Source organism: Pundamilia nyererei, unplaced genomic scaffold, assembly GCF_000239375.1.
Source record: "Pundamilia nyererei isolate P.nyererei 1_Seehausen unplaced genomic scaffold, PunNye1.0 scaffold00027, whole genome shotgun sequence".
In the NCBI taxonomy this organism is placed as follows: Eukaryota; Metazoa; Chordata; class Actinopteri; order Cichliformes; family Cichlidae; genus Pundamilia; species Pundamilia nyererei.
In genome coordinates this window covers 3,812,183-3,827,367 of record NW_005187428.1, presented here as the reverse complement: position 1 = coordinate 3,827,367, position 15,185 = coordinate 3,812,183, and the positions used below count along the sequence as shown (strand labels likewise).

The window sequence follows — 15,185 nt, the reverse complement described above, 5'->3', positions numbered from 1 at the left end:
AGCTGCAGACCCTATGGTGGGAGCTGGAGATGTGAAACAGCTAAAATATCAACCAGTGGTGCAGGGTAGCAGCGGTCTTGACATGTCAGAGACAGCAAAGGGAAAATTTTAAAACATGAATAGACCGCCAAATTTGACATGTGTATTTAGTACATGGTAAGAGGAGAGTGATCCATATTAAAGTTCGGCCCATAACTTCAACAAAGGCGTAATTTTGGTGGTTTTGTCTTTCTACACCACAAAGGCTGGTTCTAAATCAAATAATCAATAAGTGATTGAAGTTAAATTTAAGCTTTAACTCAAGGCATTTTAGCAAATCTTCGCCAAAATTTCTTTGGGAATTAGAGCCCAAATACATGTCAGTGCAAATGAGATAGGCTAACATTCAGCTGAAAAAATAAATCAGAATCAAAAATAAGAAAAACTTCAGGAGTAAAGAAATTAATAATCTGGTACTTTCTTAAAAAATAAGGAATGAAATGGCCAGCTCAGCAACACATAAAGACCTGAAAAAATGATTTCCATAGATAAGAAAAATGGCTTCATAACATCTAAGTCAAAAACACCCAGGGGAGGTAGACATATCATTGTCAAGACACCTCCATGAATGGGAATACAACAAGGTTCAATCTATTGGTGACACTCAATAACAAGAGGATCAGATTAAACTTTGCCAAAGAAAATCTGAAAGAACCTTTACAGCTCTCAAAAAATATTCTTAAAGTATGGAGAGGAGAGAAACAGCTCATGATCAGATTGGGCATGTATCGCTGCCACTGAAACTGGGTCACTATTGTCTGATTACTGTGGCTGCTGATCGAAACAGGAACAGAAGGATGAAATGTGAAGTGCACAGGGCTATACTCTCTGCTTAGACTCAGACAAATGCTAAACAAACAAAACCAAAAAACTGTGTAACCCCTTAATTAAAGAAGAAAGTCTGCACTTTAGCCACATCTTGATTGTGTGATTTAAAATCCACTGTGGTGGTGTACAGAGACTACAAGAATTGTGTCTTTCTCCAACAAATTATGGTCCTAACTATACATCTATATGGCCTGAAGCAGCTTATCTCACTCAGTTTATAGAATTACATTACAATTAATACCATGGTCAGATTACAAGTTATCCAGGGAACGAATTAAATGTTGAGATTTTATAATAAAAAGTGATAACTGCATTAAAGATTATAATTATACCAATCTGAGTTTTTCAAAACATTCTTTTAAATTAGAGTCAGCTGACAAAGAAGCACTTACAGAAATTTTTGAAGTGCATGCTGTGTAGGTTTGAGATGAGTAGGGTACGTCCACAGCAGGAACCCCAGAAATCTCCCCAGAGTCACTGTAGCATGCACTGATTATATCCATCAGCTGCTGATTGATGGAGTTCAGCGGGTACATGCAGAGAGCAGAGTCGCTTTCGTCGTCATCTGGATGAGCCACCATGAAGAGGACTTTTGTGAATGAGGTGACCGTCCCATAATTACCAGATTGAGACATGACCCGTGCCAGCTCTTTTCCTGGAAAAGCCACATATGCAGCTTGGACTTTGTTGTACCGGTTGTTTGTACCGCAGGTTAACTGGAGCTCTGTGTACGAATAGTAATGTTGGTCATTTTCACAAAGACGAGACACAAAAGTCAAGTTTTTGTTATCTGTGCCATCGAGAGTCCGAGAAAAGAGGAAATACACAAAACCATCCTCTTTGAAGGCATGTTGGAAGTCGTGTAAGTACTTGAGGACAAATGGCGCCGTCTGTACCGCTGATGCCTCAATGATGTTCTCAAACACATCCCAGTCCTGGTAGTCCTCAAGGATTCGTGTGCTGATTAGTTTTGTACTGTCCAGGCTTCCATAGCCCTTTCCAACAAGGAACACTTTGAAGGTCCGGCCATTTTTTGTGTAGTTGGACATGACGCTCACCACGTTCACATTATCCTCTATGCTAGCCACGTATGTCCGCTGTCCTTTGTTGTCATTGTAATACAACTCTTGTTCTACATTAGACAGGTTAAGGAGGGAACATATGCCTCTGTACCGACTGCCACATACTATTAGTGAACCATTGGATGGGTGGACCAGCGGAAGTTTGTTGCTGTTGGGCATGAGCACTGTGTCCTGACAGCCTGAAGCAGGAGGTGTACATGTTTTGGCATCTTTTTTTGGGCCCGTCTCAGTGCGGGCCTCCTTCTGGAGGGACGGGCTCAGCTGGAAGATATTGTTGACTGCTCCCAGGTAGATGCGACCAGTCTGTGGGTCCTGGACCACATTGTTAATCAGGCTTTCAGAGATGAATTCCACAGTGGGGATCTTTCCACTCCTCTCTTGGGCTTGAGAGACTGACAACCAGATTAGGAAGAAGAGGGTGGAGACCCAGCTTGCCATCTCTGGAAGGAACAAAAAAGAAAATGACACATCAAAGAAGGGTTGCTGTGTGGTTAATATAACTGGACATATGTAAAGAACTGTACGTCAAAACAACCAGACATCTTTACATACAGGCCATTAGTTTGATGAACACTTAGAACACTCACATAGTGTCTGTATTTGAATCATCCACCATACCCGCTTCTGAATCAAAGCATGCTGCATATGCTGTTTTTGTTCTGTTGTACATATCTACATACTATTAAATCTGGTTCTTGTCATTCTTTTACTGAAAAGAGAGAACACGACTCAGTTAGTCAAAATATTTATAATTATTTTATTTAATCATCTTCTGGAAGAGAGAGACATGCACAGCCCAAAGCCATTTTGCAGATCTCTAGCATATAGTCCTTTACACGTCACACATAGTTTAGATAAAAACAACTACTTCTGTGTTACTTAGTTCTGCTTTTTCTGTCTGGTTTCCTGTTCTTTATTAATATGCCTCTGCAGCTCTTCCTTTATTTTTAGTCTGGCTGAGCACTTGGTTTGTGAGTCAAAGCTGGCCTTCCTTTATACAGGCCTTTATTATTAAAATACATAAAACACTATAATCAGAAAATAAGCACTAAGTACATATCCAGCATATGCTGGATACATATCCATTTCTTATTTATTTAATCATTTACTCCAACGTCTCTGCACCCTGCACAAAACCATTCTTAGTGGTTCCTTTAAACAGAAACAGGGTGGTGTATGAAAAAATGTAAGGAAAAAACATCTGAATTGTACATCAAAAGGACAGAAACAGAGGGAGAGAAATATGTTACTTACTGAGTCTTTGTGCAAGCTGGTAGGTGTCTGTCCCTTGTCAGGGTGAGTTAGAGTGTGGATGATGAATGTGTGAATATCTCACCACAAAACCTCAACTCACAGTGTAAAAGCATGTCTGACATCCTCTCACAAATACTAATGAAGATGAGCTTACACTACTTTTTCTTCTTGGTCTGGATGAATAATATAATTTTTTAAACACAAGCTTCACTTATGAGAGATTTAAAACGTTGTGCACGCTCTATATTTTAATGCAAGAATGAGAATTGAAATATATAATTAAATAATATATAGTTAAATTGTTAATTTTTCATTGTCTCAATTTGTAACTTCAATTTCAAAGAAATTGATCGTTCAGTCCTTCTCTTTCATGCAACACATGTGCTGATTCCAGTGCTGATTATACCGAAATCATATATGTTACTGAAGTGGGTAACACCAGTAAGAAGGTTCCTGGTTAGCTCAGCCCTTTTTGTGTGGCGTTTGCATGTTCTCTGCATATTTCTATTTCTTTATTTATATATCACTTTTAATTACAACAGTGGTGTAGCGACTTCCACAGTCGCTAGAGGCCGGGGATGGAGCCTGCCTATTTGCCCGACACGCTGTCAACTTTACGCAATAATGCGAGAGGTGGAATTGTTTTCTTGTTTATTAAAGTGCTTTGAGAGTTTACAGAGTAATGTGATCGGCTCCTGATTCAGACTCTTAAAACATCACAGGCTCTAATGCAACAACGGGAAACTCGTTGTGCAGCGGTCAACAAAAAACTACGGCTACCCAGCCCTCCTCTCTGTCAAAATCAAAACCAGTGAATGACAGACAGACTGACAACGCCCTCTTAATGTCACCTCTAGCACCCACGTGACTCCCGTTACGCATCACCATAGCAACCAAACAAATGAAAACCCAGTGATCAACAAAATTCAATACATTTAATTATGGCTCCTACAAGTGGTGTTGACCAAAGTGCTGTACAAACATACAAATCACACAATAAAATAACACACAATAAAATAGCAATATCAATTAACATCAATGCCAACTATCTAATAAAAAATAAATGTGTTTTGACATAAATTACCAAATTCATGCACTTGTGCTGTCTGCAGTTAGGAAATATTTCAAAATTTATTTATTTATTTATATTTTTTATGTTTATGATTTTGATTTGTTTTTGATTTGAGTTTATTGTGTTCTGTAAAGCACAAATTCTTTGAAAATAGAAGAAGCTAATTTAAAATGCTCTCTTGTCACCAGATGCCTGTCCCTGTGCAAAGTCAGTGTCTTGGTTCTTTTTCTGCGACTACTGCAGTTACACAAATCTCCCCCTGTAACTCTAGAGATGGTTGAGTATGGAGCTTTTGAGAGCTAATAACAGGATGGGTAGCATCTGATAAAGCATGTGAATCCCTCGCCTCAAACCATAACTCATGACACCACAGCACTATCTAACTTCCTCCTAATTTCACCATCTATTTCACCATATGCCTTAACTTCTCTCCTCCTGTTATCACCCCAAAACCCCATCCGCTTAGAGACTATCTCTGCTCCCAAACAGACAAAAAAACAGATAAAAATCATCAAAAAATGACTTAGACATTTTAAAAAATCACAAAGAAAAAGGAACACAGTATCATCAACAGCACCAAAGAATAAAACAGTGAAATGTGGGTTATTAAACATTAGGTCTCTCTTCCAAGTCGCTGTTAGAGATTGATCAACAAATACTCTACCTTACAGAAACCTATGTTTAAATGAATCAACACCCTCGAGTCATACTAACTATAAGAATCCTCGAAGCAGAGGCCAAGGGGGCAGTGTGGCAGCAATTTTCCACACCAGCTTGTTAATCAACTGAAGACCAAAACAGACTTAATTCATTTTAAAGTCTAATGCTTAGCCTTGCCCACCCCAGCTGGAAAACTCAAAAAACAGCCTTATTTGTTATCATCTAGCATCCTCCTCGGCCTCACACAGAGTTTCTGTCTGATTTCTCAGACTTGTTACCTGATTTAGTGCTCAGCTCAGCTAAATTAATTATTGTGGGTGATTTTAACTTCCATGTAGATGTAAAAGTGACAGCCTCAACACAGCATTTAATCTGTTATTAGACACAGTTGGCTTCTCTCAAAATGTAAGAGAACCCACCCACCACTTTAATCACACTCTAGATCTTGTTTTAACATATGGAATAGAAAGTGTACACTTAAGAGTGTTAAATAGCAGTGTGGAGTAGACTTCATCACAGTAGATGTCTTTGTAACTAAGTTTAAGAATATAATTCACCCACTGTTATCATGTTCAAGGCCCTGCACCAACACAGAGCAGAGCAATGCTACTCCAACAGAGGTTGATTATCTTGTTAACAACTTTGCCTCCTCACTACATATGACTCTGGATACTGTAGCTCCTGTAAGGTCTCTAATCAGAAGTACCTGACTCCGTGGTATAATTCTCAAACATGTAGCCTAAAGCAGATGACTCGTAAGCTGGAGAGGAAATGGTGTGTCACAAATTTAGAGGATCATCATTTAGCCTGGAGAAATAGTTTGTTGCTTTATAAGAAAGCCCTCCACAAAGCCAGAACATCTTACTACTCATCACTGATTGGAAAAAATAAGAACAACCCCAGGTTTCTCTTCAGCACTGTAGCCAGGCTGACAAAAACTCAGAGCACTGTTGAGCCAACAATTCCTTCAACGCTAACTAGTAATGACTTCATGAATTTCTTTACAATTAAAATTTTAACCATTGGAGAAAAAATTACTCAAAATCATCTCACAGATGTAACATTATGTAAACTGTTACTTAAAGAAACAAACATTTTTTGCTGTTTTAATTAATTATAGGCCAATCTACAACCTTTCTTTCATCTAAAAAATCCTTGAAAGAGTAGTTGTCAGACAGCTAACAGATCATCTGCAGAGGAATGGTTTATTTGAAGAGTTTCAGTCAGGTTTCAGAGCTCATCACAGCACAGAAACAGCTTTAGTGAAGGTTAAAAAATGATCTTCTTATGGCCTCTGACAGTGGACTCATCTCTGTGCTTGTCCTGCTAGACCTCAGTGCAGCGTTCGATACTGTCGACCATAATATCTGATTAGAGTGATTAGAGCACGCTGTAGGTATTACAGGTACTGCACTGCAGTGGTTTGAATCATATCTATCCAACAGATTCCACTTTGTTCATGTAAAAGAGTTCCACAGGGTTCAGTGCTAGGACCAATTCTGTTTACCTTATACATGCTTCCCTCCATCAGAAGGCATAGCATACATTTTCAGTGCTATGCAGATGAAACCTATCTTTCTATGACGCCAGATAACACACACCAATTAGTTACACTGCAGGAATTTCTTTCAGGAATTTCAAGGACTAGAAAGTGAGAGGATATTTGTCCTTTATTAGCTTCCCTTCACTGGCTTCTTGTTAATGAATCTAATTCAAAATCCTGCTCCTCACATACAAGGTCATGAATAATCAGGCCCCATCTTTTCTTAATGACCTTGTAGTACCATATAATTCCATTAGAGCACTTCACTCTCGCTCTGCAGGCCTACTTGTTGTTCCTAGAGTGTTTAAAAGTAGAATGGGAGGCAGAGCCTTCCGCTTTCAGGCCCCTCTTCTGTAAAACCAGCTTCCAGTTTGGATTTGAGAGACAGACACTATCTCTACTTTTAAAATTAGCCTCAAAACTTTTCTTTTTGCTAAAGTATATAAGTATATATAGAGCTGGATCAGGTGACCTTGACCCTCCCTTAGTTATGCTACAATATGTGTAGGCTGCTAGGGGATACCCATGAGTATTTCTTCAGTCACCTTTCTCACTCACTATGTGTTAATAGACCTCTCTGCATTGAATAATTACTTGTTATTAATCTCTGGCTCACTTCCACAGCATGTCTTTTTCCTGTCTTCTTCCCTTCACCCCAACTGGTGGTGGCATATGGCCGCCCCTCCCTGAGCCTGGTTCTGCGGGAGGTTTCTTCCTGTTAAAAAGGATGTTTTCCTTCTTACTGTCACCAAAGTGTTTGCTCATAGGGGGTCATATGATTGTTGGGTTCTTCTCTGTATGTGTTATTGTAGGGTTTACCTTACAATATAAAGCACCTTGAAGTGACTCTTGTTGTGATTTGGTGCTGTATAAATAAAATAAAATTGAATTGAATACACAATCATTACAACTGTATTTAGTTAGACTATCTACACTACTTCTTCTTAGTTTCATTCTCCTTTTGGGAATAGCAAAAGTGATTCAATTTGCAGCATAATATTGGGTCCATACGTTTTTAGACAATGCCATGATTTTTGATCATTTTGCCTCTATGCTCCATCACAGTCTATTTTAAATCAATCAATATGTGATTGAAATTCAGACTTTCAACTTCAATCCAAGGGATTTTAGAATAAAACATGTTTGTTTAATTAATTTATTATGGATTACAGTCATTTTTATGTATATAGCTTCATAAATTTTCAGGATTCAGAATGGATTGGACAAACGTGGACATTACTGTAAAGTAACAGACACAGCTGCACATGACCTTGTTTCTCTCTTTTCACTCCCCCAAAAGTGAAAATAGTGAAGCTTGAGATCACACTGATAGGGTCTCCCTCTTCTGGTCACATCAGCAAGTTATTCTTTGACTCATATACTTTGGGCTCTTTATCAATCTGTTGCTGGTCACAGCATCCACAGTTGAGTTGACCACCTGCTGTCATATGCCAACTGCCAGGATCTGCCCGAAATATCATTCATTCAGTCTCATTCACTGATATAATTCATGGAGTTAATATCGGCTTGTCTGTTTTATGTTATAATACTGTATCATGTGTGACCTCCTGTGTGAAAAAACGAGTAAAGATACCAGACGCTGAATAAAATGAATAGACAGTCACAAACAAATAGAGTAGCAGACAGAAAGAGGATTTTATTTTTATATTCAAATTAAATGGCCATAATGGGGTTTCTTTTGTGTGTAGTTCGCATTTAATGGTACAGTTTGAAATCCAAATGTCAGAGCAATTAGCAGCGAGTACTTTTCCCAAAATCTAGAAATGCTCTTCTAAGGCTGTAGAACTAGTGCAAACTGAGGTGCAGAGAACTGCTGTAGTTAAGGTGTACGAGAAAATGTAAAACAGCTGGTCTAATCTCTGTCCTGAACAAAAGGCCTACAGAGGCAGGTGTAGTTTTAATTTATAAGGAGCATGGGTTTGCCAGAGATAATGTGAAGATGAACAAACATTTTGATTGTTTTACACACTAATGGAAATGTAATAAATTTTTTTAAGACAAATGTGGTGCACCATTAGGAGGCAGGCAGTTGTCATAGAATATCTGGAAAGAGCTGTCAACATAAGTTACTCTCTTCAGGAAATCCTCCAGCTGCTGCACCGTCATCTCTATAACTTTATTATTTTCTCTGTCGTTGAGCCCACGAGATGCAAACGCAGGGAACTTGGAGCGCTCGGAGTACGGAGCATTGTGGTCATAATCAGGGCAACAGTAGGCTGACCACAGGTAGGTAGGGATGCCCACACGGTTGATGTTGTGACGGCGGATTGTGTGGCCCGACGTGGTGACCCCGGTGACCACGTAGGCGGTGCCCCTGCAGTAGTTGTTGAGCCTCCTGCGGATAGTGTTCTCGTGTTGTTTCCATGGACCAATGTTGAACTCACGAGCCTGAGGAACCACATTTGTCAACGTGTAGGTGGCTGCTTTGTCGTCAGGGTCGGCCTGGTGCTCGTCTGGATTGAGCTGACCGCGTTCGTAGATCACAGTGTCGGAGTAGTCCTCAAGCACAGCCTGAGCATCCTCAAAACTCCCGTGCACATTTTCTGAAGGCAGCTGCTGCATGTCTCTGGGGCCGGACACTGAGGAGAGCTATTAACATGGTCATGTTAAAATTGTAAAATAAACAGGATATTTAGATTTCTTATATATTTATATTATTTATTACCAGCAACAACACTAAATGTGTCATCTTCATTTTATTTAAAGGGTGTGCATTCTGAAAATGGGCTTCACTGATCATTTACAAAAAGATTATTAAAAGGCTGAGATGCTGCTAGTAAAAAGTGTTAGTTCAACTATGTTTATTTTAATATATTTTAACATACATAACCTATACATTTGCACTGATCACAGTGAATTAGCAAAAACAGAACATTCAGGTTGTAATTTTTTGCAGCAACAGCATTTTACTTGATAAAAAAGAACTTTTGACCTTCTGGTAACCTCACAGCAGTGGTAGTAGTGCATTTATTGATAAAACTGGAGTTTCAATTTTCAAACTTTGTGACAAGCACCTAGTGGCAAAAAGTGAAATGATTAGTTGTATTTAAACTGTGGTGAATTACTATTCGTCCATAAGCTCTCATACATATCTGTATCTCAACATATTTGTCATGAATGATATCACGTCATATTGAGAGAGAAAAAATGGCATTGGATTGATTATATTGTACAACGGGCATAAAGAGACTTGCAATACAGGTCATTATTTTATATATAACCCTGTTCTGTTGACTACAGCCTATTTACCAGTGCATGAGAATATCAGCAGATATTAGACACACACACACAGACACACACAGAAACAAAATACAGAAACACCACCATTTTTTGGCAGATGGTCAGAACACATTTGAAGGCTCAGACAGCAAAGCTAGCAACCCTGCCTACCTGCGGCTCATACATCCAAGGCACGTCCACTTTCTTGGAGCCGTCTGAGCGCTTGAAGGTGTAGGCAGAATAAATAGGGATGTGGTTGAAGGTGTCGTAGAGGGTTACAAATCGTGGCTTACCCCCATAGAACTGGCAAATCTTTTTAAACGACTGCTCTTGAAGCCCTCGAAGCAGCGTCCCCATATACAAAAATTGCTTACACTCGGATGAAAGGCTTTCCTGCACCTCGCCTCCTACCATCACGACAATCAGAAGACAGATGAAAGCTTGATCTGTTCTGTAGACAGACATGATGAAACATCTATTTCTCCACAGTGCATTTAATCCCCATGAAAGACTCTACCGCTGTGTGCTTTTTGCCTGTCTTGTGGCTCTTTCCATATCAGGCATATTATGCAAATCCTTATCTTGTTCTCCTTTCAGCAGGCAAACGATCCACTACCATGTTTAAAAAGGTACCAATTAACAGGCACAGCAAAGCCGAAAGAACATTTTTCAAGTGGAAGACTTGTAGGCATCCTAAACATGTGGTTAGATTTACAAGGATTCTCTATGAAATAAAAGGAGAAATATAGTTTTAAGAAATTGATGACAGTGGTCTGAAATTCAGGCTCATATGCAGCTCTATGCATGAATTTAGGTGAAATGTGAAAAGTGGCATTGCACTTTATTGCACACTTACACGCCTTTTGTAGACTAATGAGTAACTGTTATAAAAACAAACAAACAGTGAAATAATGGAAAAACAAGTATTTACGCTCTGTATCTGGGTAAAATTCTACTTAATCCTACTAAAGTAAAAAAAAAAACATTTTTATCATCAATATCTAATAATACTCTTTATGTGGGGTCATAATTGTTATATTATTGATTAATTAGAGTCTTTATTGCTTTAATTTTGCAGCTGAAGATGATTGTGTTTATATACTGCTGGACAGCTTTATGACAATACAACACATTTCAGTTATTAGTTTTATTTTTTATGCTGTATTGCATTGAGGGGCATGATAAAATACAAGAATTATACTGACATTTTAGCAAAAATACAAGTAGGTAGACTGAATAAAATCTGAAAACAGATGCAAACTGACGTCTGAGATCAGCACACAACAGCCTACAGTTTTCTTTTTACTTGTATTTACTCTGCCTTTCCTTTCTTCTCAGCAGTAAAGTTTTGTGTGCATGTGTGTGTGTTTGCTTGTGTCTGTGTGCATGTGTGTGCTTGTGTGTGTGTGTGTTATAAGAGAAAAGACTGACTGGAATGTTTTTTTTTGTTTTTTAGAAACATCTGTTCCCATAGCTACAGGTTAGTGGCAGAATGACCTCTGTGGAAACACGCACTTCCTGTTTATTATCCTAACATCTTCACTATTTACACTGTAATTCCACGCTGACCCCATTCGTCATTATCCCTCCCTCCTTACAATATGTAGGTTTAGACAGGACATTTCCAACTACCTCTTAAAGATAGTCTTTTATCATCTTATAAATTGGAATGATTTTATTATTAAGTCCTAATCATTTATTATTGCATTTCGTAAGCATAACAACTAACAGTGTGAGTCATTGTTTACCATATTCATTATTAGGAAGAAAGTCCAAAAGAGAAAATGCACTTTAAGGATGAGCAGAATGAAGATAAATAAGTCCATAAAACGAATACATTTCTTGGACTAAACTGACTTTGTTACTTCGATCAAAGTGTCTTACTCCTTTGAATATAACTGATAATGCTGTTTGTACAGCTGAAATTGAGAAAGGATCTCAGAATCCATGCTGAGCATGATTTTAATGGACTTTTTAGCAGCTTCCATAAGACATGAGGCAACACAGCTGTGGGTTTGGATGTACTTTCACATGGAAATTCTTATTTCTGTCCCAGTTTACACTGGGTAGGGATCAATGGCTTGAAGGCCTTTTCATTGTATTCATGAAGGCTGCCTCTATTCTGATATTGTAGTCTGACTATGAATGTGAGGGCTGTTATTTGCTCTCAGTGTGGGTAGCCGCATTTGACCACTGAGAGCAAATGTGAGACCCCCGACAACAAAGAGGGTGCTTGTGTTTGCACGTATTTGTGTACTATAGGTGCATTTGGATCTGTTTGTGTCTTTGCATGGAGAATACGAGCAGTATAGGAGACGGAGGACTCTGTTTGTGTATCTCGAGTTTGTGGGGGGAAGGATGAGTGGAGTTATTGTGTCTCTTGGGAGGTGAGTATGTTTGTGTTGGGGGGGTTGATGCTTGCAGGTCTTGTTACTTTCTGCTGGGGTGGTCTAGTTTGGAGAATGGGAGAAAGGAGGGTTCTGGGTTTTAGTTTACTTGTGTGTGTGTTTAGGCGACACTGGTGTATATTTAGACTTAAGAGAAACACTCACCTTCTTCAGTTGTTACAGAAGCTGAGATAGAGAGAGAGACAGAAGAAAACCCAGACTGGAAGTTCAGCAGGAGAAGATGGGATGATGCTGATTTCTGTATAACAACTATCGTACCATGGTTGTAAGCACCTGTGAATTGGTTTGATCCAAGGTAATAAAGCAAGTATAAGGTAAGCGTCTTCATCAAAATCCTCTCTTATTTCACATAGTCAAGATAAAAAATGTATTTATAAAACACGCCAGTTGGAGAGAGCTTTATGCAGATTCTCAGAATTCACTTTCAGAATTGAACGTGAAAGCAGAAAGCTATAAATGTTTACTCAGTTAAATCATGTTTTGTCATCACAGTGAAAGTGCTCATGGTCCTAGAAATTCCTTACTTAAGGTTTTAGTGTGCACTGTTGCAGTCTTGATTCTGTTTGTTGTCTTGTATGAGTTTTAAATTATGTTAAAATTGCCTAAAATTGTTTGTCTAAGTGTTTAAATTGCTGTATAGAAAAAAGTGAGGTCCTCATGATCCTTAATATATTTTCGGGAGAAGCATGAGCATGGAAAAAACATAAATTTACATAATCCCAAAAATGAGTGTAGCTAAAGTTTTGAAAATCTATTTGTATCTTTCACTGAATTTCCAGACCATCAAAATCAACAGATGTGAACTGGAGGCTTATCCACTCCTGGAATTTGGACCTCTTCACCTAAAACCATGCAGGAATCTTGTCTCTTCACATCTAGATATTATGCTGTTTTGGCTACAGTATTTAAAAACACCAGTGGATTTTAATGCCAAAACCTTTTCGATAAAAAACCAAGTATATACAGAGTGATGTCAGAGCCAGCTTATCTCGCCTCCCCTGCTCCTACCAACCCCCCTCTCTGTGACTACAGTGACTGGTCTCCCTCGTTTTTCATCATCCCATCTGTCTACCTGCTAGCATTTCTGGTTGGTTGTCCTGGCAACAGCCTGGTGCTTTGGGCCTACCTGGACCGAGTGAAGGGGAGGAGGAGAAGGGACCGAAAGCCAGCAGAAGATGGCCAGTTCTGCTGCAGCAACATTTTTAGAAGCAGTCAGCAGCACATTAACAACACTGGCAAATTTCAAAGTTCAAACTGTGGATTTTCCTCCAGGCAAAGCTACAGAACATCCTCCCATTCCTCCACCTCATCCTCTTGCTCTCCCTCCATCTCCCGTCCCTCTTGCTCGCTGACTGACTCTCTGATTGCCAGTTTAGCTTTAGCTGACCTTTGTTTCCTTGTGACTCTTCCTCTTTGGGCCGTCTACACAGCGATGGGCTACCACTGGCCTTTTGGGCAACCTCTCTGCCAGATTAGCAGCTTCCTCACAGCTCTGAACATGTATGCCAGCGTGTTCAGCCTGAGCATGCTAAGTGTGGAGCGCTACTGGGTTCTGACTAGGCACCGGCACTCCAGCCACCATGCACCAAGGAGCTGCCCCAGCAAGGCTTTGTGGATACTTGGAGGGATGTGGGTGCTGGCGGGAATACTGGCACTTCCCGGTTTGCTGCTGCGCTCTGTCCGGGAGGTGGAGCTTGACCCTGAATATGAGGACGACTGGCAGCTGGAACCCGCTGATTCCAGGTCTGTCTTCCTTTCTTGCCAGATGGATTACTCCATGCTGACTGGAGCAGAGCTGGAGGAGGAAGAAAAAAACAGGACAGAGATGTGGTGGGCTGCTGCATTAAGTATTAAATCAACTCTTATTGGCTTCCTGCTTCCTTTTGTCATCTTATTGGTCTGCTACTGCTCACTGGTCCAACTACTCAGCAGACATTTCGGACGGGGCCCTCGTCCTGACCGTAGACGGCAGCGCAGACTCCTCAGGGTCATTGTCACGTTAGTGATGGCATTCTTCCTGTGCTGGCTGCCTCTCCATGTCAATAAAACTGTGTCCCTGCTGCTTGAGTTTGGATTTGTCCCATACTCCTGCTCTTTAGATCAGATATTATTGGCTGCTCATCCATATGTCACCTGTTTAGCCTACCTCAACTCCTGCCTGAACCCTCTCCTCTACGCTGCCTGTGACCCATCATTTAGGAAGAGATGCAAAGGAGCTTTCCTCGTGTTGTGCAGGATGAAAAGAAAAGGAGCAAAGGGAAAGGAAGAGCACGAAGCTGAAGGAGTTGAAGAGAAAGGGGAGCAGAGCTCAGCTTTTCCCATGAGGACACAGGAAGAAACAGCAGACAGGACAGAGGAGGAACAGGAGGGGGGAGTTAGGGAGATGGGTGTTGCCACACCTGAAGAACTCAAGAAGTCAAGATATCAGGGTGCAATGTTTTCTGACAATTAAGTAACACTAACCCTATGTAATGAACAGTGAAAATAAAATGGAATGCATGACATTGTGTACGTATGTCAGTATTTTCAAAATAAATATTATCATCAGAAGAAGGCATGCAATATATATTCTGGTTTCTGATGCTTTGTTTCCCACAGGAAAAATTCCACCCATTCCATTAAGATTCCATGCAAAACATCCTCTCCGGTCAAATCAAATCTTCTCATGTAACATGAACTGTTTCCATATTTTGCACTCCTGTATATCTTGAATTATTTGTTGATTTTTGTTAAACTGTTTTTATTATTCATTATTAAAATGATGTCAGGAAGTAATGTAAAGAATTTTTTTTTCATTTGTTGCAAAGTTTCTGTTGTGATATTTTGATACCATGGTAGCATTTACAGGATATTGTTTTATAGTGATATTATACAGGAAAACTGTTACTCAATAAGGCCCATTTACTAGTTGTTTTTCTCTTTCTCTGTGACCCAAGAATTAATGTGTAAGAATCACAGGATGGTACCTCAAGGTCGAAAATACCACAGAGACCACTTCCTTACTCCCATCCTCCCTTCTTTATCTCTTAGAAAAAGGCTTGTTAGAGGCCAGGTGGTTT

The 15,185-nt window shown here is 39.7% G+C and overlaps 3 protein-coding genes across 3 annotated transcripts; 1 reads left to right on the top strand and 2 right to left on the bottom strand.

The window, feature by feature from the left end:
• Positions 1–705: 705 nt before the first annotated feature.
• On the bottom strand, positions 706–2,387 carry LOC102198502 (plexin-B2-like). The gene is made up of 2 exons (XM_005728257.1): positions 1,260–2,387; positions 706–717 (listed from the first exon to the last, which is right to left on the bottom strand). Exons 1-2 carry the CDS (start codon positions 2,385–2,387, stop codon positions 706–708), a joined length of 1,140 nt encoding a protein of 379 aa, XP_005728314.1.
• A 5,731-nt stretch (positions 2,388–8,118) lies between these two features.
• On the bottom strand, positions 8,119–10,376 carry LOC102202086 (endonuclease domain-containing 1 protein-like). The gene is made up of 2 exons (XM_005728182.1): positions 9,890–10,376; positions 8,119–9,088 (listed from the first exon to the last, which is right to left on the bottom strand). Exons 1-2 carry the CDS (start codon positions 10,181–10,183, stop codon positions 8,492–8,494), a joined length of 891 nt encoding a protein of 296 aa, XP_005728239.1. The 5' UTR covers positions 10,184–10,376; the 3' UTR covers positions 8,119–8,491.
• A 2,609-nt stretch (positions 10,377–12,985) lies between these two features.
• aplnr2 (apelin receptor 2) lies at positions 12,986–14,614 on the top strand. Its single transcript, XM_005728181.1, has one exon. It carries the CDS (start codon positions 13,097–13,099, stop codon positions 14,576–14,578), a length of 1,482 nt encoding a protein of 493 aa, XP_005728238.1. The 5' UTR covers positions 12,986–13,096; the 3' UTR covers positions 14,579–14,614.
• Positions 14,615–15,185: the final 571 nt, after the last annotated feature.

Excerpts from the sequence above, each read along its gene's own strand:
- LOC102202086 (XM_005728182.1), bottom strand. The coding sequence starts at position 10,183 with ATGTCTGTCTACAGAACAGATCAAGCTTTCATCTGTCTTCTGATTGTC. Across the intron at positions 9,089-9,889 it reads CTTGGATGTATGAGCCGCAG|CTCTCCTCAGTGTCCGGCCC; the intron begins GTAGGCAGGGTT and ends CCATGTTAATAG.
- aplnr2 (XM_005728181.1), top strand. The coding sequence starts at position 13,097 with ATGTCAGAGCCAGCTTATCTCGCCTCCCCTGCTCCTACCAACCCCCCT.
- LOC102198502 (XM_005728257.1), bottom strand. The coding sequence starts at position 2,387 with ATGGCAAGCTGGGTCTCCACCCTCTTCTTCCTAATCTGGTTGTCAGTC.